This window comes from Pleurodeles waltl, chromosome 4_1 (assembly GCF_031143425.1).
Source record: "Pleurodeles waltl isolate 20211129_DDA chromosome 4_1, aPleWal1.hap1.20221129, whole genome shotgun sequence".
NCBI lineage: Eukaryota > Metazoa > Chordata > Amphibia > Caudata > Salamandridae > Pleurodeles > Pleurodeles waltl.
The window spans coordinates 186,265,451-186,290,234 of record NC_090442.1 but is presented as its reverse complement, the minus strand read 5'-3'; the positions used below and the strand labels follow the sequence as shown (position 1 = coordinate 186,290,234).

The 24,784-nt window shown below is 45.4% G+C and overlaps 1 protein-coding gene across 1 annotated transcript in view; it reads right to left on the bottom strand.

Annotated features, from left to right (window-relative positions):
- Nucleotides 1-214: 214 nt before the first annotated feature.
- BORCS5 (BLOC-1 related complex subunit 5) overlaps nucleotides 215-24,784 on the bottom strand; it is a 160,638-nt gene continuing 136,068 nt past the window's right edge. The window contains exon 5 of the mRNA XM_069228020.1: nucleotides 215-1,910. Within this exon, the coding sequence (XP_069084121.1) occupies nucleotides 1,650-1,910 (261 nt within the window). The 3' untranslated portion in view covers nucleotides 215-1,649. The remainder of the gene's footprint in view (nucleotides 1,911-24,784) is intronic.

The window sequence follows — 24,784 nt, the reverse complement described above, 5'->3', positions numbered from 1 at the left end:
CGCACAGTAGATTAGGTTGACGTCAGGGTCAAAAATCAAAATTAAGATACCTGATACTGCAGCCACCGGGCTCTCGAGCCAGGGTACACAAAAGATCACCATGCAGAGGACATTCCTGTCCCAACACCAGATTTGTGTCAATGCAGCAGTTACCAAATGTAAAGAAAATTGTAGACCTTTGGCAATGGTGAGAATAATGACAAACATCCAAATATTTCGTTGATTTTTTATTATTTTTGGTTTCAAGTTAAGGAGATTGCTACTCCTGCTCAATAAGTACCACAGTAAAAAAGTAAGTACACAGGGACTTATATTTTAATCTTTACTGTAAACATAGACCAGACCCATGCCACAACATTCAAGGTGTAAAAACAATATTACTACATCAGGAAATATTCCAAAGAGTTTCCTGGTGCACAACACAGACTTCTGTCTAAAACTTATATTTTGTGTGCATTTACAATGTCATATTAGCATTTTACATTTTGTAAAATATTCTCACTATGACATTCCCTGCAATATTATCAATGGATAATGAATAAGGTTCCTTTAGAAGAACCCACAGTCATAAACATGTCTGGAGACAAAGTATGAGGCAAATTAAAATACCCGATGGAAGGAATGGTACGTTTGGTAGTGCTGGGATGCCTAACATTAAATGAGAGCTGTATTTTATTTCCAGGCAAACGTAAAAATACCCAAATAGACTAATAAGAACTGAAAAGAAATGATCCTCCCTCGAGACCTCAACAATATTCAATCCAACCTTTTGGAAACAATTCAATATTGAGCTGTTGACCTAAAATCTAACAGCAAGAGGCAGATACTGGAGTTTCCATAGAGCTTGATGGCATATAACTACACCATCCAGGGCCAAAGTATGTAAACTGGATCAATTTTAGCACCAACTCAATAAAATAAACAATGTAATTTTTCCAGGACTAAGTGGAACACATTTATCAAAATAAATATAAACTGTGCTGCGATCAGCATCACAAATACCACGAGAAACCATATTTCTTCTACCGCATAATGCCTGCCATGGACGGAAGATAAAGCAATAACGGACAGGGTGATATTTAGGGGGGCCGTGGTGGTGCAGTGGCCTAAAGCTAGATATAAACTATTCTCTCCAAAGTCTGCAGAATAGCTCCAGGCAGCACGCTCCCCACAGAAACCATGCAGCGTCCTCTTCAATCTAGGCAATCACTTGTGGATGTCGGAAATTGGAATACACCAGGGTTCAGATGAAGGACTGAGGCAGAGTTAGGAGAATCATAACATTCATCTCCCCAAATGACTAGTTTACAAGGTGGTGGGGCTGCTGTCCGTGTTCACGGGATCTCAGTCATTTGAAGTGAAGCAGAAGCAGGAGACAGTGGAGCAGTGACCACCCTACTGTATCCGCAGCTCCTGAGCCCTTCACTTGAAAGCACACCGAATGGAAACTGGAAATACGTGTGTTTCCTTAAAGGCCCTTGTACTGTCGTCTATGAACTGAAGAGGAGAGAGTTCCATCAAACAGCACTGGCCTCTTGCCAGTGAGGAAATCCTCTGACCGCTTCTATGAAGTGCTACTTCCACCAGCAGTAGGTCAGTCACACACACCTAGCTAGCATCTTGGCCCAAGCATTGCAACACACTGACACCTAGGAGCTGGGAAAGGGAGAGGACGGAGGCAGGGGCTTTGGTTCCCGCTCGGGAGACATGCAGAACGGCTCCAGCCTCTCGCACTCTGGAAGCATGCAATTCAGTTTATCCATCAGCGGCACCGTCTGGTCAATGCCCATCTGGATGCGTCTCAAGATGGCGGACATCTCGTTCACCTTCTGGATCTGCTCCGCATATTTGGCAAAGCGCTTCTGTCGCTCCTGCATGAGGCTGTAGAGTGTGTCGACAGAACTATCCATCTGTATTAATGGACCAAGAGAAAATAAATTATTAAAGAGGGACATTTGTTATTATTTTACATCATTATTTTTTTAATTTTCAGCGCATTACAAAAGCGGTCACATATAGAGAGTAAAACAAAAGAAAGACTGAATACAAAATAGGGTTTTATATACTGGTTCAACATATGCAATACAGGCCCTTAGTCTTTTCATGTGATATATCACAGAGAAATCTTTTAATTGATGCACCACCTCTTACTCTTATTATTTAATTGTGTGTCAACACATACACCAGACGCTGAATAGACGTGGTTGATAAAGTTTAAAAGCTGCTGTTATATGTCGCTGATGTTCTGACGTTTGTGTCTGTCCTAGCAGACTTCGCTCCTGCGCCAGGTAAATGTCTTGTGATTACTTTACGATTATAAAATGAATTCAAAAGGGTCTGAGGTAAGGCCTATCTGAAGAAGGAAAACAGCTCTGCATAGGGGAAATCCTCACAGGCACTAACAAGTGAAATACTTCTGCATCAACATCACTAAACAGAAAAAGTATCTCGAAATGACAATCAGGAATCGAAAGAAAACACTGAAAGGTGAGTCGATTCAATCAAGCTCTCTTGTCAAAGCTAACACCATTTGAATGAACTTCTGGCTTAATCTTTTTTTTTTTTTTTTATGAAAATATTTTTATTGGTACATTTTGAATAAATCAAAAAAACACGTTATCACTGTGTATAACTCAATCTAAACTACCACCTATACAAAGATACAATCAAAAAACAACACAAGTTTCCAACAGATTGCGCAGGAGCCTAGTGACCGTTCCGCGGCATGCATAACCCAGGACTATGGTCAACGCTGGAAAAGAACTAGGGGGAGGTCTGTGTCTGTCCCCACCCGATACCAGAACCACAAGGGTGAGAGAGTCCGTCGTCCAGCTGAAAGTGAAGGAGGATGGGGGAAGTAGGGGAGATGCTGCGCTCCAATGTCTGTATTAGAGGTGGTCAGGGGGTGAGGCCCTGAGTTTCTTTTGTCAGTTAGCCTGAGTAACCCATATGTCTTGGCTGAACATATGTTAGGGGAAGAAGTGGAACAATAGCATAAAATTCCAGTTTAAAAAAGTACTCTATTAGTGGATGCCATAAATATTTGAATTTTCTTCTCTGTGAGAAGAGGGTATTGGTCATCCCACAATATTACAGGAAGGGGTTCAGCCTTCATCCAGAAAAGAGCAATTAGTTGTTTCACAGCTCCGGGCATGAGTCTGATCATTACCCAGTCTGCGTGGGCCATGCCTTCAAGAATCATGGGTCACAGGCCAAGGATAAATATAGTGGGATTAGCTGGGATAGGTTATTCCAGAGTGCCACGGTTTATCTGGGATTTTGTGTACCAGACCATTCTCCCTCAAAATTATTTTCAGGCCCAGTATTATCTCTAATAAATGTCCAACTGACCCCGTCAAAGGTGTTGTCGGCATCTGAGAGGATTAGAGAAGGAATGTTATGCCTTTTCAACCAGGTAGGCGTGGCGGCCGGTATTGTCTGCCCCTTGTTGATTACGGATAAAGCCGACTTGGTCTGGATCAATTAGGCTTGGGATTGGGGGGCGCTAGTCTGTGCACCAAGACTTGGGTGTATAATTTGGCATCCGTTTTTAATAATACCATGGGGCAGAAGAATGTACATTGGGTAGGACTTTTACCCAGTTTAGGGATGAGTGTAGTTTCCACTTTGCATATGGTGGGGGTCAGTTTCATGTCAAAGATGAAGGAATTGAATAGCGTGGTGAGTATTACGAAACAGCAGCAAAACAGTCTTACAGAACGTGACCGGTAGGCCAACTTGTCCAGATGATTTCCCAGCCGGCATCACCCCAAAGGGCTTTCTGAATTTCTTTAGGTTTGATCGGGACCTCCAGGAGTATACTATACACTGGTGAGAGGGGTGCCCAGTCGACATGTGTAGGTAAGCCTGGATGTCAGTTGTGTGTTCATTACCCAGTTAAACTCGGGAAATGCCCTTTGTTTCTCCAACCACTTTACTGCTCATAAGACATCTCTAAACGTAACATGAGGGATAAACATCTTAGCCTGCTGGAGTCTAATTTCACATGCCATTAGTGTCCTCACCTTGTCTTCTTATCATAAAAGCACTGGTTCAGGTATATCAGCAAGTGTTCGGTGGGGTTTGTCCTATGTGATCCGAACTGACAGCGCAAGATGACCAACCTCCACTGGGTGGGGTTTACTTTTCTCCCGACTTTCCAGTGCTCTTATTTAAGGGGTGAGTGTATGTTCGAGAAGGTGTGACTCTTGCACTCTAGCCCCAAGGTTATAAGGGAAACCCTGATCATGGCCTTAAATGCATTCAATATTGTGCAAAGTGGTGGGTTGGTCTAAGAGTTACTCAGGCGGTATTCCTTGATTGGAGTCGTTATGGTTTATCTGTTTACTGGGTCCTGTAGGGTGTTGGGATTCAGGCGACGGCAAGATGTGCCAGGGGCGGATGGGAGCCAGCAGACTAGATGAGTTTAACGTGAGCATGGTCAGAGCTGGAGCTATCGGAGATCTCTGTTGAGCTCACCCGCCTAAGAAGTGAGTGAGTGGTGAGTATGCAGTCCATACTAGAGTAGGGAGTAGTTCCTACTATTCAGGTTGACGTGACACCAGACGTCCATAAGGCCCATCTCGGCTATTTGCTTTTTTATACCACTGGAATACACTCGTTCCCTGGAAGGAGTTGCTGCTCCTGTCATGAGGGAGATCCTATACCATAAGATTTTTGGGTGATAGGTCTTGGAATAGTTGAAGGGCTGAGCCTCTGAAAATATGTGCGGCCTTTCACCTGGCATTGTGTATTATAAGTTCCTTGTCCTCATAGAAATGGACTTCAGGGACTATGTCTGGTGCACTCTCTGTACGGAGCGTGCCAAGTGCAGTTCTGTGAACTCTGTCAAGTCTCAAAGGCGACGCATCCAGTTGGCCCCTAATCGTGTGAAGTAGTTCACGTTTCGAGGTCAGGATTTCATTTCCTTCTGCTCCCTCTTAGTATGCCACTAATGCGAATGTTGTTGTGGCAGCTCTTGTTTTCCAGGTATTCCTGCTTGAGTTGTGCTGTTTTTCGAGCACTTGGAGCCTGCGCAACAGCATCTCCCGTCTCTCGGATCGAGCATTCTACGTCGTCTACTCTATCACCCAGTTCAGTGACTTCCTTACAGACTACTTGGAGGTATGATTTGAATTCGGATTAGAGTGAGCTGATCTCAGTCTTTATCTCCCTGAGGATATTGTCCATATACTCGAGTAATGGGGGTGACAGACAAGGTCTCTTGGGTCTTGGAAGGTGTTGTGTCCTTTTTGGAGGCTGACCCCATGGTATTATATCCCCTGATATTGGATACAGAGCATTCTTTGTGTTTTTTGCCCTTGACTATGTTTCTTTCTAGTTCTGGGGACAGAGTCAGAGCCAAAGCTTTGGAAAGCGGGGGAAGAAAGAATCCTTATATGGGTAGCCAGAGAGTGTGCCTCCGCCGCCACCGTTATGTAAGTGGTGAGCGGGGGGATGCTATTACTTGCCGTAGAGTAGGTAAGGTGTAAGCTGTGCCCTTCGCCACACTGGTAGACTTTAAGGGGCAAAGGCTGTGGTCGAGCATTGAAGTAGGCTGGTCTTGGCTGCTTTGGGCGGTCTGTCTAAGCCTGTGTGTAGAGCGGGCCCAGTTTCTGTGGGTAGATAGCTGAGTGACACATTTCTGCCACATTTGGCATTTTAGATTCCATAGCCATGAATATAATGACAGATTTGATGTGGAGATCTCTGACAAAGAGTATTTCTGCAAAATTAAAGAGTGGAGGCTCAGAGGACTGTGTTAGGGAAAACTTTAAAAGATGTGATAACTCCTATTACACTCTATTTCCCTAGTCCTTTCCTATATTATATATGGGGTTGAAAACCAGAGATGTTAGTATTTGGAGTAGCACCTTTCGAGTGTGTTTAAGTGAATTTGTGAATGGAATTTGGCTTTGTGTGAACAACTGGCTGTGTAGAATTTACAATAAAATGAGGTGATGATTCAGATAAGGATTATCAGTTTGTGACTGGTCAGGAGTGATACCGAAGGTACTAAACAGCAAAAAACAGGGTGTGCCGGAGGAAAAAAAGCATTTGGCGAAAAGGATAAACAATAAGAAGAAGACAAAAAATGGGATTAGAGATGGTAAAGTCGGTGGTATTCATGAGAATGAAAAAAATGCTCTTGCCTCTCAAAAGCACGTTGACCTTTGCAAGACACAACAGACAGGTGTCCCATGTGGCACAAAAGAGAACCATATGATGCCTAGCAATTTGGGTACGGAGTCAAGATATTTGTAGACAATTTTTCTAATGAATATCGAGAATGTGATAAATATGTTTTTGGCAAGGAGCTCGATGATGATTAGAAGCATTTGCTAGTAGATGGTGATCATGAGTCTACGCAAAACAGAGCTTCACTTTTTTTTTTTTTTTTTTAAAGGAAATTAGACATCAAAAGAGTGACACCTGGTGGACTTTAGAACATGTAGATGCTTACTTTACAGTGTGGCTGAGGAAGTCAGCTGACAAGAGTAAAATGGAATGCTGTGATGGCCAAGTGCTATAGGCTAGGTTTGGATGATGAGGTGTTTTAAACGTAATCCAGAATATAAATTATAATTGGTTTTGGTTAGAGAGAGATTCTCATAAAGAATTTGAGAAATCCTTGAAGGACCACCAAGAAAAGCAGTTAAATATTTTGACGCTTTTGTCAAGCATTTTCAATGACATGTAATTTGAGGGGTTGGATCCACTGAGCAATTTGCTTTTTAGAAATTCTAAATTTGCTTTGCTTTCAGAGAAGAAAATTGTATTGCTGATGATCAGCCTCAAGTAAGGCAATCTGGCAATTGTATTTTGTACGTTTGCGCCACTTTTGTGTGAAAAAATGACCAAATGCGGCGCTAAAAAGTATAACTATGGGCCTAGGTGTTCATATAAACTATCTTAGACTAATTTATGTTTACTTTCAAGGCAGGCAAGGTCAAATAAGAATGTTGAGGTATAGGCGTTTTTTGACAGACCAGGAAAACAGGTAATTCTTTAATACCTCACATTCATTCACAAGGTAGAGGATACTACCCACCAGTCTCAGGAAGCAGCAGAGTTCTTTGGAACAGCACCATCAGCAGACTCAACATTATCAGAGTATTGTGAGGAATATACATTTTTGCTACAAAAGGGAGGTTGTCTGCATGCAATGTTTTAGTCGGCTTGGCAAACAACTGCAAGACATCCTTGAGTCTAGCAAATGGTGTAGGGCTATGCGAGTTTGTGGAAAGACCTGTTTAAGGGAAAGGACCATACGTCAGGACATTTTCAGATGAGCAAACCAATTCTGTAAGTTAAAGATTCAGGAAATGTTGGCAAAGGACCTATAGAAAGCACTATGAAAAAGGGGATTATGTAACATCCCTATTTTTAGGAAAGAAGAAGAAAAAATTAGAGACCGATCATAAACGTATTGGCTTTGGGCCATTATGTACTTTACAGGCCTTTCAATATGGTGTGCATCCATCTGCTGGATACCTTGAAGGAGGGAGCCTGGCTAGTTAAAGTCATTCTCAAAATTGCATACTTCCATGTACGAATTCCAAATTCATTTAGCCTTTTTTATAGTTCAAACGGGCTGGCAAGAAGTGGCTGTTTACTTGCCTTGCTGCTCAGCAACAACACCTTGGTGTTTTATGATGGTTGTTCATTTAGTGTTTACTCACTTCAGGGGGAATGCCGTTTATTGTTTATCTGGACCACGTTGTAATCATGCTGCAAGAGTACAATGCTTAGAAGGACTAGTTGACGCTCATGTGGGATCCTTTACAGATCTAGACTGTAGGGGAAGTTGGGGATTACAATGCTGGCATTGGACACCCTGCAAGTCAGTGTTGTTATTGCGATTCTTGCAGGAACCCCACCTCATAGTCCAGTGTGGACCGCAGCAACCATCCTTCCTATAGAAGGCATCAGCTATCTGCGGTTATGTGTATTTGTATAACGCACAACTCGCCCGGGAGGATATCCTGGTGCGTTCTGTTGCAGATAAATGTGTTTTTGTAGATTAATAATCTTATACAATGCAATATTTCTCAAAAGGGAACAGAGTAACGTCCTCCAGTCTCTCACATCACTCTGGGGGTCTTTTAAGGCTTTGCATAGGTTTTGTAGGAGGAACTCTGCCTCCCTCCTTGTGATATAGATACTTGGATATTTGAAACTGTCCAGTGTATCTGAAAGGGGACGAGGCTATAAGAAAATTCACTCCATGCAGTCGGGAAATATAAGACTGATTTGTTCCAGTTAATAAGAAAACAAAAGTAATGTCCAAATATTCAGTCAACTAGGGTCACTGGGTCTTGAATATACATTAGAGCAACATCAGCGTACACGGATATGCTTTCATCTCGCATGGAAACCCACTTCAGCAGTTTGAACAAGATGTCCTTTAGGACCCAGAACGCCAACTGTTCCAGTGCTGAGGAAAAAAACGTGTGTAAGAGGGGCCATCCTGGCCTCATACTATTTCCCTGCACTACCTCTAACAGTGTATGTGCCATTCTATCACAACACAATGAGGCGGTACAATGGGCAAATTTGTTTGTATCCTGGAAGCAGCAGTGAGAGGTGATACACCAAGGGCAAAGTGATGTCAATCCTTGTCTGAAAGGCTAAGCATGAGCCAGGCACCTTCTCTTACTGCTGCTCCTGACAACAGATACCTGCTCTTTCCTTTGACTATTACACTTTTCTCTTTCCCCTGCTTAGCTATTATTTTACTTTGTTAGATGTTTTTATCTCATTGATATTGCTCACTGCTCTTGTGATTGTTTTTCCCGTTAATGTTTTTCACTTATTTTGACCACTATACATACAATCCTGCATGATCACTCACCCTCCCCCATGACTTTTCCACCCCCCCCATTTTCTCTCCTTTGTTAATTCAATAATATAAAGTCGATTACTGATCCTGTTTCAACCCTGCAGTATCCATCTAAACTGCATCACTCGATTTCGATTCAAGATGCAAACCTGTGTGCCTACAAAGGCTTGTTAAACACAATCCCGTTTTTACAGGACCAGACAAAAATAAAAATAAATAAATAACAGAGACTACGTTCTAATTCGCCGCCCTGATTTTATCTTGAAGATAATAATAACCAATAACAGAGCTGAAAAAGTAAGTCGGCACACCTGGCAACATCCTCAGCCCTACAGCTCTATCTTGTCATGCTGGCCTCGGAGAATTTAATTCATGATCTCCCCCACCCCCCTCCCCCCACCACAGCCCCTGATCTGGCAAAACCAGCTGCAGAAAGCCATTGACAAATCAAACATTCAAATCCAATCTACATTAGAAAAGGAACTGCAAAAACTGGCCTTCATGAGAAACGCTTAATTCCCATGCACTCCTCACGCCTTGGTGACGCCAGAGCCCTCCTGAATTAAACATACAGCCTGTTCCAACTGCAAGCACCTGCATGGTGGCTTCCCTGGACAAAAGGGGCATCACAAACCAACTATCCATGCCAAAGACGACATCAAGAAATTATGCTTGTCTGAATGTCTTCATCCCTTGATCCCACCAAAAATTGCTTGCACTCCTGAACTTAAAGCTTATCACCTAACCTTCATCTAGCACCAAGGTTGCGACCCTTGTAAGGGAGTCAATCAAGTTTATAAACACCTCTGCTCCCTCATCAGTTGCATAGAAACCATTGAGCATCCAGCAGTTTTACCAGAGTAGATTGACCTGTAGTTTTCCAAGACTGGGCCAAGCTTGTCCTTGGGTAGGTCGCTCCCCCGCCGCTGCAGCTCCATCTGCCCAGGCCCCTGCCACCTGCGCGTAGATCTTAGACTCCACTTCTGCGCTTTGCTTCTGAGTTGCCATTTTTCTCTCTTGGTGCCTTATCGCCCTTGCTGCCTTTTTCTCTCTTTTGCCTTTTTCTCTCTTGCTGCCTTTATCGCCGCTCTTGCTGCCTTTATCGCCGCTCTTGCTGCCTTTATCGCTCTTGCTGCCTTTATCGCTCTTGCTGCCTTTATCGCTCTTGCTGCCTTAACGCTCTTGCTGCCTTAACGCTCTTGCTGTCTTATCGCTCTTGCTGTCTTATCGCTCTTGCTGCCTTTTTCTCTCTTTTTCCTTTATCGCTCTTGCTGCCTTTTTCTCTCTTTTTCCTTTATCGCTCTTGCTGCCTTTATTGCTCTTGCTGCCTTTATTGCTCTTTTTGCCTATTTCTCTCTTTTTGCCTTTTTTCTCCGGTTGTCATTTTCTCTCTTGTTGCGCTCTCCCGCCTCCCACTTTTCTGCTGCTGCCCCCGGGCGGTCCCGCCCCCCGCTCCCATTCATTGTCCCCCCTCCCACCTCCCAGCTGACCCCTTCTCCCCCCCTTCCCTCTTATGGCGGCCGCTGCACGGCGGAGACAGAGACCCTTGACCCTCGGGTAGGTCGCTCCCCCGCTGCTGCAGCTCCACCTGCCCAGGCCCCTGCCACCTGTGTGTAGGTCTTAGACTCCACTTCTGCGCTTTGCTACTGAGTTGCCATTTTTCTCTCTTGGTGCCTTTTTCTCTCTCATTGCCTTTATCGTCTTGTTGCCCTTATCGCTCTTGTTGCCCTTATCGCTCTTGCTGCCTTTACCGCCCTTGCTGCCTTTTTCTCTCTTTTGCATTTATCGCTCTTGCTGCCTTTTTCTCTCTTTTTCCTTTATCGCTCTTGCTGCCTTTATCGCTCTTGCTGCCTTTATCGCTCTTGCTGCCTATTTCTCTCTTTTTGCCTTTTTCTCTCTTTTTGCCTTTTTTTAACCGGTTGCCATTTTCTCTCTTGTTGCGCTCTCCCGCCTTCCCGCTCTCCCGCCTCCCGCTTTCCCGCCGCTGCCCCGGGCGGCCCCGCCCCCCTGCTCCCATTCATTGTCCCTCCTCCTACCTCCCAGCTGACCCCTCCTTCCCCCCCATCCCTCTTATGGCAGCCGCTGGCACGCCAAAGGCAAGCCCGTCTGCACCCGTCTGCGCCTGGACCGTGCCCAGCGCCAGAACCCCTGGCCCCCACCGCACTCAAAACACCCATCTAAGATACGACGCCATCGAACTATGGGACCTCCTGGACACAGCAGCACCAGTCGTCGCCTTCATCACAGAAACCTGGATGAACGCCTCCTCGGCTCCCGACATCGCCGTAGCCATCCCCGAAGGCTACAAGATCGCCCGGAAAGACCGCACCAACCAAATCGGGGGAGGATCGCCATCATCTACAAGAACTCCATCAACATCACGACCTCCACCGAAGGCACCCCCCTCGCCGCCAAACACATGCACTTCCAGATCGACACCGACCCCAGAACCACCCTCAGAGGTACTCTCGTCTACAAGCCCCCTGGCCCACGCGCCCTATTCAGCGAATCCATCACTGACTTCATCACCTAGCACGCCCTAGCCTCACCAGACTACATCCTCCTCGGGGACCTGAACTTCCACCTGGAGAAAAACAACAACACCAACACCACCACCCTGCTCGACAACCTCGGACTCAAGCAACTGGTGAACACTCCCACCCACACCGCTGGCCACACGCTCGACCCCATCTTTTCCACCAGCAACCACATATCCTTCAGCCACTCCTCTGAACTACACTGGACCGACCACAGATGCGTCCACTTCACCTTCAAACGTGAGACCCACCACCATCGCACACAACAAATCCCCCGCAGACCCTGGAACAAAATATCCACAGAGCAGCTCCTCTCAACTCTAAACCATAACCAACCAGCCATCACCACCGACGCCAACAACGCAGCCCTCAGCCTCACACAGGGGATCACCAACTGTGCCGACACACTTAGAAGCCACCCAAGAGAGACCAACATCAGGGAACCCCCGTGGTTCACGGACGCCCTCAAAGAATCCAAGAAATCCTGCTGTACCCTCGAAAAAACCTGGCGCAAAGAACACACCGCAGAAAACATGTCAGGCCTCAAGATCGCCACCCGTGAACACCACCAGCTGATCCGCTCCACCAAAAGGGCATCTTTTAAAGAGAGACTTGACAACAACACCCACAACAGCAAAGAACTCTTCAACATCGTCAAAGAGCTCTCCAACCCCAGCGCCAGCTCCAACACAATCGCTCCCTCACAAGAACTCTGCAACTCCCTTGCTACCTTCTTCCATCGAAAGATCACTGACCTACACAACAGCTTCGGACCCCAGACCCCGCCGTCCACCACTGAACCAACAGCCCCAGCCACTACCCTCAACGCCTGGACCCCCATCAGCTCCGAAGAGACCAGAATCACCATGAACACCATCCACTCCGGCTCCCCCTCGGACCCGTGACCCCATCATATCTTCAACAAAGCCGACATCATCATCGCCCCCTATCTCCAGAGCATCATCAACAGCTCGTTCGCATCTGCCACCTTCCCCGAGAGCTGGAAACACGCGGAAGTCAAAGCTCTCCTGAAAAAACCCACGGCTGACCCCAACGACCTGAAGAACTTCCGCCCCATCTCTTCTCCCCTTCCCGGCCAAGGTCATCGAGAAGTCCGTCAACAAGCAACTGACCAACTTTCTTGAAGATAACAACCTGCTCGACCCCTCCCAATCAGGTTTTCGTGCCAACCACAGCACGGAAACCGCCATCATCGCAGTTACCGACGACATCAGAACCCTGATGGACAACGGAGAAACAACCGCCCTCATCCTCCTGGACCTCTCGGCCGCCTTCGAGACAGTGTGCCATCGCACCCTAATAACCCGCCTCCGCTCCACTGGAATCCAAGGACAGGCCCTGGACTGGATCATCTTGTTCCTCTCTGACCGAACGCAAAGAGTCTACCTCCCGCCCTTCCGCTCGGAACCCACCGAGATCATCTGCGGCGTTCCACAAGGCTCTTCGCTCAGCCCCACCCTCTTCAATATCTACATGAGCCCCCTCGCCAACATCTCTCGCAAACACAACATCAACATCATCTCCTATGCCGACGACACCCAGCTGATACTCTCCCTCACCAAAGACCCAACCACCGCCAAAACCAACCTACAGGATGGAATGAAAGACGTCGCAGAATGGATGAAGCTCAGCCGCCTGAAGCTGAATTCAGACAAGACGGAGGTCCTCATCCTCGGACACTCCCCGTCCGCCTGGAACGACTCCTGGTGGCCCACGGCTCTGGGCACCGCACCAACCCCAACGGACCACGCACGCAACCTCGGATTCATCCTGGACCCCCTACTCACTATGACCAAACAAGTCAATACCGTCTCGTCTTCTTGCTTCCACACCCTTTGCATGCTCCGAAAAATCTTCCGATGGATCCCCGCCGAAACTAGAAAAACTGTTACCCACGCCCTCGTCACAAGCCGCCTGGACTACGGAAACACCCTATACGCAGGAACCACCGCAAAGCTACAGAAACGTCTTCAACGCATACACAACGCCTCCGCATGCCTCATCCTCGACATACCGCGCCACAGCCACATATCCGCCCACCTGAAACACCTGCACTGGCTCCCCGTCAACAAAAGGATCACCTTCAGGCTCCTCACCCACGCACACAAAGCCATACACAACAGGGGCCCCGAATACCTCAACAGACGCCTCTCGTTCTCCACGCCCACCCGTCAGCTTCGCTCAGCCAGCTGCTCCCTCGCCACCGTCCTTCGTATCTGCAGAACCAGCACTGGAGGTAAATCCTTCTCCTACCTGGCAGCCAAAACATGGAACTCCCTTACCCGTTCACCTAAGAACTATCCAGGACCACCTCGCCTTCAGGAAGCGCCTCAAGACTTGGCTCTTTGAGCAGCAGTAACCCCCCACCCTAGCGCCTTGAGACCCTCACGGGTGAGTAGCGCGCTCTATAAATGCCTTGATTGATTGATTGATTGATTGCGTGAGGAACGCCAATGCTGAAACTTGGTGTTCAATTCTTCTACGCCTAGACCCTAAACTTGCCAACTTATCCTCCAAGCCTGTGACAGACCCTCCCCGAGGGAATAAGTTAATCAAATGACTGTCCAAAATTGTCTACAAATTTAACTCATGGCCTTTTTACCATGGCTGGCGATCACCAAAGGCGTTCACCTGGCTGTTTCAGAGGTCCACTCTCCTACCACCACCCCTTCCCAGAGATCATGGCCCTCTCCTTTAGCTTCTGATCTTCCACCTTCTTGCCAAGAGGATCTCATACCTCCAAAGAGGCCAGCCGAGACTTCACACAGCCAAGCCTCCACTACTTAACCAAGGTAAGTCACTCTACCAGTCTCTCACTCTCCATCTACTCTGTTGGTGGACAAACTGCTTTATTCCTTCCAGCGGGGCACACTAGTCCTCTGACTCCTGGGCCCTCCAGACGGTCTCTCGATACTAGATATTTGGCTACTCTGCCCCAATCATGCAGACCTTCTCCCATGCCTTTTCTACCAGAGGAGTGCACCTGGGTGGATCAGGAGGTTTCAGACATGGCAGGGGAACATGCAAACAATCCCATCTTGCTCCCACCTCCAGCCCACCAGCAAAGCCTACCTTCCACACCTTTCTGCCCACTAAGGACGAGTTTGTGAGCTCTATATTTCTCATCCACAAAAAGGAAAAGGCCTCCGCCTGATCTGGGTACTCAATCATTCTAGTTTGTACAAACATTTCAAGTTAGAGGACATCTATTTTCTAGGACACCCTGCTTTAAGGGACTGGCTAGTCACGCTCGACCTCAAAGATACCTACCTATTCCTATCTGCCCAGACCCTCAACCATTCCTAAGTATCCTAGAGAGCCATCAGATGTACCTTCTCTTTGGTCTGTTCTGTGCCCCTTGGTGCTTCACCACAGTCTTCCATGAAGTGGTCGCCCATCTATGAGCGCACAGCATCTAACTTGTCATTTAGATGATATGCTCCTTATGCATCAATCTCCAAACATCCTTTTGCAACATCTAGAGCCAACAGTTTCCCTCCTCCACAGTCTTGGTTTCCTGGTTAACTTGCACTTGCTCAAAGGATTGTTTGGGTTTTACCCATGATTCTTGGTCGCTGAAGCTTCCAGACAAAAAGAATGCCTTTATCAGATGGGAACTGATACCTGCCTTATCAGCCCTCTCCATCTCTCTAAGGTCCCTAACCTACCTCCTCAGGCTCCTAGTTGCCTGTCTAAGCAATCTTCCCTGCCTAACTGCACTACTGTGCCATTCAACATCAAATGAATCATTTCCTCTGCCAAGGACTTTCCTACTGAGACTTTACCTCATCTCATCGCCCTGGATGACGAGTCTCATACGGAGCTAAACTGGTGACTTCTAAATTTAGAGGCCTGAAATGGCAAGGCTATCTTTGGTTTTTCCACAGATCTGGGAATGAATTCTGATACATGTAAGAATGAATGAGGCACCAGTTCAGAGTCTCCAGCAACCGGGTCCTCTGATCACCACCCAAAAGGAAACTTCACATCAATGTTCTAGAACTACTGGCAGGAACCTTTGCCATAAAGAGTCTCACCAAAAGATATCCCACTACTATACACTGCTCAACATGGAGAATGTGTTGGCCGTGAGATACTTCAATAAGCTGGGAGGTGCAAGGTTTAAGCCTCTGGAGGGCATTTTACGAGATTTGTGAGAGCACTGTTTTCACAACAACCTACTGCTTATTGTAAAGCATTTTCCAAGTCTTTCCAATTCTACTGCAGACTGGTTCTCCAGACATTTCAGAGACTGCAGCGAATGGATGCTGGATCTGGTCATCTTTATTTCTCTGTTCCATCTCTGGGGTCCACCTAGATAAAGATTTCCTCATGTCACACCTGAGTAATCACCAGTTCCCTACATTGCGAGCTGGTGCCCCAACTTGATGTGTGGGCAACAGTTGCCTTCCTCTAGCACTGGTTCCTTTTCAAATCCTTACTTGAGGACCCAGAAGATCTGCCACATGATCTGCTCTTACGGGGCCACCTGCAACTTCTGGGGTGGGAAGTCTCTGGGGATCCCGGAGATGCGCAGACTTTTTCGGAAGCTGCAGGCCTAACAGACAAGTCCTGGGCCCTAGGCAGCTAGTGAGGCCACAATCTTGCCTGGCTTTGTCAGTACTTGGGATGAAAAGTAGATGATTCCCTTACTACCTCACCTCTGAGCTTGTGTAATTTCCTTTTGGCTTTGTTCTCCAAAGGCCTTCAAAGATGATCAACATCTGCTGGTCCACCATTGTAGGTCACCTTCCCAATTTCCCAACTCTTCCCTCTCCTTGAAATATCTTTCTCTTAAAATGGCATCCCAGTTTTGTTGGATTTCCTGTAGGAGGGTGTCCAACTCTATGTAGGGCCTCCATTTCTCCCAGACAGAGCAGTCTTCTGCATCAAAGCTTGCACCTATAGCTTTTTCTGCCTTCAGGAATACATTTTGCACACCACCAGCCTGTGCTCTTCTGATCAGGTACTTCTTTCCTTCAAGAGCCTTCAAACCTCAGTTTTTTTGTCCCACTTTGCAGCCACTATGGTTAATCTGACACAGTTTTTCAGAGATACTTCCGCCTTCACTCCACCCCACTTATGAAGCCACAGTCTCTAAAGCCGTCTTCCTTAGCTCCAGGCTCAGAGACATCATCAGAACTGCCAACTGGTCTCAGGCAGACGTCATACTCGGCACACATTACCTAAAGGTAATAACGTAGACAATAAGCATGGTCAAGAGGGCTCCTCTTCCTTTCACACTGGATCTGTTCAGTCCCTCATTTAACATCATCTCACAGTCTCCCAGACTGATATCCCTAACAAGAATTTCAGAATCAAGAACCCTGTCTTGTCCAAGGTAGAGGTCTGCATTCCCAGTGCTAGGTACACTGACACCAAGTTAATTATTTTACCATCCTATACAGATGTTGCTACTGCATAGCAACCCTGTGGATCATCTCAGGTTTTATCTGCCAGGACCAAATCAAACCTCCTCACTAGTATGGCTGCTCTCTGGACCCAAATGTAACTCTTGCATGTGTCAAGTGAGTACCTCCCTCTACTCAGGACTCACTCATTTGTGCCCCTCGGGTGTGTCTCTTGCATGAAAAATACTTCTAGTGCATGCCTCTCCAGTAAATTTAACACCACCAGTTATTTGATCTTATCCCCATACCACCTCCAGTATCTTTGCAAAATCTTCTCACTATAAAAAGAAAGCCTAGACTTCACCCAGAGAGGACGCCTCCATATGAAAGTCTGTAAAACCTCCCTATCACCTCTTAATCTCATTCAACTAGTCAAGCAGAAGGAACCAGTTTGGGTTGCACATCTCCGACGTTCCTTGCTATCTCTTCAGTTTTCACAGGTTGTGTCTCTGTAGGTGATCTGGACACTGATTCTCTCCTTGCCTCTTCTTGGGACAGTGTTGGTGGAATTCTTCCCTCTTTAAATTGAAATTGATCCTTCCAACCAGTCCCAGGCATAGTAAGGAGATGTTAAAGTCCAGGATTTCCCCTCTGCAATAATGTGCAGTGTTACACAAAACAACATCATATACTTCACTTCTTTCTACATTAATTCACACATGGCTGCATCAAAAGTCAGACATTGATTTTGCATCGCTTGGGCGAAGTCCAGGAGGAGAATGATTTTCATATGGTTGATCTATATTGGTTTCTTGGATCATGCAGTTTCATGTTTTTTGTTTAGCCGCTTTACTCCCTTCTCTCAAAGTTCTCATGTCCACTGTATGTTCCAAGATCTACAAACACCCTCTCACTGCCACCTTTGGCAGGTCCATTCAAATGAGACTGACATGCACCGCTCTACTGTCTATCTTTTAATGTAAGAATCTTGCAATGCCACAAATACTCTTATCAGTCTTGGATCAAGATAATTTGCTGGCCCTTGGACCACGCTCTCCTTTGAAGGAACAGAATTCATGTGGTCTTATTGAGGCTCTCTACAGATGTCATAGTTATCCCTTTATTTTGTAGGAAGGCACACACAGGACAAATTTGTCCCATAGTTCTCTCATCCAAGAACAGTTTTTTTGTTTGTTTTTTTACTTTATTTAGGGTTTTAAAAAACTGGAACAAACAACAAAACGAATAAATCCACAATACAAGCCATCATATACCATGATATAGTGCAGTCCAGTAGTGTAAAAAGGAATTTCCATAGATAGGGGAGGGGAAGTGTACAAAGCAGCAAGCAACAAAAAGTAAAAAAAGGATACATTGTTGGGAGGGGCGTACATCCAATAAATAATCAAGTAAATAAAATAAGAGGACACGAGTCAATCAAGCAATATGGATGTGAAAAAAGAAATGACACTGGCAGTCCCCAGCTATAGCAACCCATTTAGGCCAGTATATAGGAATGGGGAAGGTGTGTTTGTGACGAGGGTCAAGTGTTGTCCGTCTCTGCCTCACCCACCCAAGATGGCTGCGCTGACCGATAATCCCGAAGAGGCTGCCAAATGTCCCTTAGTCGTGACATCATGGGTTGTAGTAGTGCATAATCATAGCCAGTAGTGTCACAATAGGACATGTCATGAAGCCATGCTGATACAGTGGGTCGCGTTTTGCTTCCCCAGTGTAATGCAATTTGGTGCTTTACCAGGAACAATGCCATAGCAGTAAAGCGTCTAATGCTCAGGGGAGAGACTGGGCATAGCTCAGTAGGGCACCAAGTGGATCAGCAGTGAGAGCGCAATCTCTCATATGGGACAGGAGTGCGTGGACTTCCTCTCAGTAGGTCTGGATTGGCACGCAAGTCCAAGTCAAGTGAGCAAAGTCAGCCTGAGCAGCCGAGCATTTCGTGCGGTGGTCTGAGAGTTTGATCGATTTTTGCTAAGGCTTGTGGCGTGGGGTAAGCCTGATGCAGCTATTTACAGTGTAATAATTTATGCTGATGATTACTGGAGATCAGTTTAGCCTGTGAACAGCAGTAGTACCAGACTTTATCAGTAATAGGGTGTTCTAGGTCTCTTCCCCAAGCCGCCCTAGACCTCAGCTGTACAGAGGCATGATACAAGCAAGAGATAAGATGGACACTATCAGCAGCAGTGATGACTAATGTAAGGGGTGGGAATTCCCTGGGCTCCTCCAGGTAAGAAGGCAATATCTGCTGCAGTGTGCTATGCAAGAGGTGGAGGTTGAACCTGTCCATATGTCTGGTGGTAGGTCCAAATGCCATATCGGAGGCCCTCTGCAGTTTGCCATCAGCAAAGAGATCACCCAGAGTGCCAAGGTTGAGGGTGGCAAGGGTGAGCTGGGTTAGTTGTTCCCTAGTGAGTGGTATCTAGGGATTGTTCAGTAGGGGAATATATGGCGAGTAGAGGGTATTGTGGCATAAATATCTAAGCAATTTTGATCAGGCCCAGCACGTACTCAGGAACGTTTGTATTTTGGTCGGACTTCTGGGAAGCCCAGAGGGCAGGAGAGCAGAGAGAGGATGTGTGTGGGGCCTAGACCCTCTCCGGTCTTAGGTATGGGATCCTGGCATCCGGGTGATACCAATAATAGGTGAAATGTGCTTGAGCGACCAGATGGTAACGATAAAAGTCAGGGACCTTGAAACCACTGTGCTCGTAATGAAGCATCAATGCGGCCCGCTGAATATGGGGGTGGTGGCCTTCCCATACCAGTTTAGTGAGAAGGCTACGTAAGGTGTCCAAAAAGCCAGCAGTCATGCGATTGGTATATTTAAGAACAAATATAAAAAATGTGGCAGTACCATTATTTTTATTATGACAATTGTACCCTGCCATGGACAAAGGTAATTTAATCCTCCGTTCTAGTTGCGTGGATAATTTATCCCCCGCAGGACCACTGTTACGTCGGATCACCTCAGAGCCATCTCTACGCAAATAAATTCCCAGATATTTAGGACAGTCCTCACACCACTGTAGTGGGTAGTCTAGTTCGCATGGGACTGTGCTGTTAGAGGAAAAAGTTCAGATTTGCTCCAATTGATAGTTAAACCAGAGAAGATCCCGAAGAGTTTCACCTCACGTATTAGTGGGGGTAGATTCAATGTCGGGTCCCAAACAAAGAGCAAGATATCAGCGTACAAAGACGCTAGTAACGGCCCGTGTGGGACTCTGAGGCATCTATCTAAATGTCGCTCCTGGAACTAACGGACCAAAGGGTCCATAGCAATAAAAAAAATGAAGTGTGGATAAAGGGCAACACTGACAGGTGTCCCTGGTGAGCGTAAAGGGGCCAGAGAGTGCACCATTCACTCGCAGTCGCGCTGTCGGTGATGTAGAATAATTTGATAAGGTCACAAAAGCCTCTGGGGATTCCTAGTTTAGCTACAGTGATGTGTAAAAATGCCCATTCCAAGGAATAAAATACCTTTTCAGCGACGACAAGGGCCACCGCTGCCGGAATATTTGGGGAAACTTGGTTGATGACTGCAAATACCGTCCGTAAGTTTATGGAAGGGGACCGGTGGAGTTCAAAGCCCAACTGCATCAGAGGGATAATGTGGTCCATTAACAGGGAGCAGCGTGTCAAGAGGACTTTGGCTAGGATCTTATTGTCATGGTTCAGCAAAGATAAAGGTCAGTAAGAGGTACACAGGTGGGGGCTTGTTCGGTTTTAGTAATAGCGTGATTACAACTGCATAGAGAGTAGAAGGGGGAACACAGTTATCTAGGAATTCGGAATACAGCTCTAGTAAATGAGGGGCCAGTATGGATTTGTAGGTTTTATAGAAATCTCCAGTAACGCTGTCCAACCCTGGGGCTTTGGTACCTCCCAGGGCCTGTCTGGCTTGTGTATCTCTTCGCACGTAAAGGGGAAAGCTAGAAATTGCTGATGACCTTCTTCCAGCCAAACCATGGCTACCTACTCAAGATATGCTGACATAGCCATGTCTGAGGCAGACCCACAGGAGGTATATAGTTGTTTATAGTAGGAGGTGAGGGTGTTTATTATGGAATTTTTATCCGAGATGATGTCTTGTCTGGTAAGAGTATATTAGTAATGTATGTGGTTGGACACGGCAGTCTAGCCAGGGTATGCCCTGGTCTCTCCCATTCTCCATATTTATGGGCTCTAGAATATTTACCCAAAAACTTGACCTCACAGGCATCAAGGTCTTGATATTCATGTAGTAGCAAATTTCTACTACACAGCATCCCATGTGAATGTGAGAATTGGGAGATGCGATCGACGTCCTGTATTTTCTCTTCAATTTTGGCCAAGTCATTACGTATGCTTTGCAACATGCCGGCATGTTTAGATGTACAGATCCTGCAGATATACCCCTTAAATCCCTCCCATAAGGCTGCCTGGGTGTGGACCTTGCCTACATTCAGCTTAAAGTATTTGTGAATAGTGTTACACACTTTTGTCTTGAAGACATGATCCAAGCAGTTTTAATCAGAAGGGTTAATCCTCCTTCAGAAGAACCCTCCGCATCTAGCTGTGTCAGTACTACTGCCCCATAATGTTAGAGAGAAGCACTGTAGAACAAGTATATAGCTGTTCCTGTATTTCATGTATACTGCAGCCTCATCAGGTATTGGCAGAGTCCCAGTGTTACCCTGGGAAAAAGATTTCAACATAAAGCAGTTTCAGAACTGCTGCTCAAGCCCTCATACTCTTGAATCTGGATGATGGTAATGCCCTATTCCATGGCCTTCCAGAATCCACATGGCACCCCTCAGGGGTATCCTGCCGGCTCAAAAGAGGGCCCTGAAAAAAATAGATGCTACCCAGGTAGCACAAACGGAGGTGGGGCGGGTACAATGTAGAACCCTACAAAATGGATACCTAAAGTCTACGGGAAAAATCAACAACCATACTAGAATTAATGTATAGTACATTCATTGGTGCAAAATGTATACAGCATAAGCAAACGTGTATGGCAAAAAGTTTTATTAACTATCAAATCCAATTGAAATGTTCAGCAATCATTGAGTAATACACTGCAGTATTCAAATCACACAGATAGCCAACAAAAAATAATTTGTTATAATATGGCATAAGTCGTATAAGTGCATAACAGGGTCACAGACATCACATACTTTAAAACAAAAAGCTAAAAAACTTCATTCAAACAACCAATCCCGCTCACAACACACACTATCACACCATTTCCAAGCCCTCTCAAAACAACGGGCGTATATAGTAAGGTCATTTCTGTCATCTGGAACATAAATACAAATAGTCAACAGATTATCACTAAAGATATATATTTAATTTCTGAAACATTACTTCCCTGGGGGTAATCCATCTATGATGATAGCAAAACAAGAGTCACAAGATGTCATCAGGTAACACTACTATATCAACATGAATCCGACAATTCTGCTGTATATTATAACCATTGTGATCCTTCCATCCCCTGGGTAGTATCCTAAAAGCTGCAGCAGCCTGAAGAAGGGCCTGAAGAAATGTGATCACATCACCTCCACCCTGATGGAACTACACTGGTTCCCTTTGCTGGACCTCACCTTCTTCAAAACCATCTGTGTCATTTACAAAGCCATGGTGGCTGCATCCCTGCTCATCTTGCAGAAGAGCTTACCATCTCAGGTGGCTCTCCACACAAATGCAGCCAGGACACAATCCTACTGCAGACAGAGAATGGTAGCAAGAAAAACCAAGACAGTAGGCATTTTCCATTTATGCAACCAGGCTTTGGAATAACATTCCTGTATCCATCAGAACTACCCCAAGCAGTGCTCCAGATAAGGAAAGAGTCTAAGACTCACCTTTAAAAAGGGCATTACATCAGAATGCATTAACCATCCACAGCCCATTTTCTTTTCCTATTAGGCATTGACTTAGTTAGTCTTTATCTGTGTACAGCACTCTGCTGTTTTTTGGCTAGCTGCACACTATAGTAAGACCTTATGCATTCATACATACATACATACCATGCATATGAACAATGTGAGGTCTTCTCGTCCCCTGGTTCTAAGGAACTGCAGGACTCCTACTGGGAACCGTTTTCTGAGTTGTTCTGCCTTTCACAGTGCAAAAAGACAGAGAATCTACAATACTGCAGCATCTTATGCTTTTCTTTCTATATAGTTATGTTTTCTCTATTGTGCTTTCAATGCCACTGAGGTGTATCATTAAAGGAATGTAATATAATGGTAATCTTCGAGTCTAATAAAATCTAGATTCTTCTAACACATTCTTGTAGAATCGCCATATTCGTAAGGAGTAGTTGGAAGCATCATTATGTGAAATCTAAGTGAAGCCACAAACATCGATGAATACAAATAGTAACAATGAAAAACTGCGTAGGTCACTACTTAATTGCTCTGATTTTACCCTTTTCCTTACACCCCAACTCAGATGTGGAATCAGAATGATTACTTTTCAAAAACTCCACGTTTTTTAAAGGGCAAGCTGAGGCTAAGTATATTTTATGATTTCAAATATTTATATTGAAAATCGCAAGAATCCGCTGACATGAACAATATAAACGAAGAACCCATGTTCAAAATTAGTAACTGTGCTGTGCTATTGATTAAGGATGTGTAAATAGATTACAGTTGCAATCTTTGCAGTGTAAGGCCATTTCAGGAATCAAATAAAAATATATTTGAAAGTTATTTGAAGAGAGGGGTTAAATAAAACCATAAAGTCTTACTATAAATTGTAATTTTAAAGAAAATCAAACTACCACATTTTGTTAACATAAATGGAAATGACACACCATGCTGAAAACATTTTCACTGTGTTAGACTCTGCTGTAAAATAAAAGTAGAGTACATGCACAGACTTTCCTGAGATATGGTCTGGTAGAGGACACATTAAAGAACACAAGGGGAGTGACAGTCTCCATTCTTAAGGAGGCAACACTTCCCCATGTGCGCCTCCTTTATTATCCAGGATCAGAACACACACAGGGTAAGCCAAGGTGACAGAAAGAGAACTAAACTGGCACAGAACAGCCCTCTGGACAACAGCCAGGTTGCACACTTCTGCCCTCCAGTGTGCTTGCCTCTCTGATCACCGTGCATCATTGCTGTTTTACACCTCAGCCTAAAAGACACAGTGCAGACCGGAGGATCAATTACAGTACTGAAAATGTAACCATCGAACAATAGGGTGCATCAAAGAAAGTCTACAAGGCACACTTTGCAACCTTTTGGCAAATTTCTTGGTTCCATCTAAGAGATCTCAAACTCTGGGTACCTTTAGAATCCATAAAATGAGAGAAAAAAAAAATATATTCAAAATTGGCTTGGATAACATTTGTGGCAAAAGCGATCAAGACTCAAGCCTGGAAAAGTAATGCGTTGATATATTCAGAAAAATTGCTCATGCTTCATTGACACCAAACCAAACCAGGCAATGCTTCAGTGAAAGCCAAAATGGACTCTCATAACAATGAGGTATGTGCTAGGCCTGATATTACAGCACACAGCTGTTAGACCTGACTGCCTTAAGGTGGTCACCCCTAACTTTTTGCCTTCCTCCCTCCACTTTTTAGCTATTGTTTTTGCTGGTTTTAAGACTCTAGCGCTGGAGAGCAGTGGTAAAGTGCACAAAGTGCATATGCTCTCTCCCTTTAAACATAGTAATATTGGATCATACCCAATTGGATTATTTAATTTACTGATAAGTCCCTAGTAAAGTTCACTATGTGTGCCCAGGGCTTGTAAATTAAATGCTACTAGTGGGCCTGCAGCACTGAATGTGCCACCCACTTAATTAGCTCCTTAACCTTGTCTCGGGCCTGCCATTGCAAGACCTGTGTGTGAAGTTTCACTGCCAATTCGACTTGCCATTTATAAGTACTTGCCAAGCCTAAAGCTCCCCTTTTTCTACATATGTCACCCCTAAGTTATGCCCTAGGTAACCGATAGGGCAGGGTGCTGTGTAGGCAAAGGCAGGACATGTACCTGTGTAGTTTAAATGTC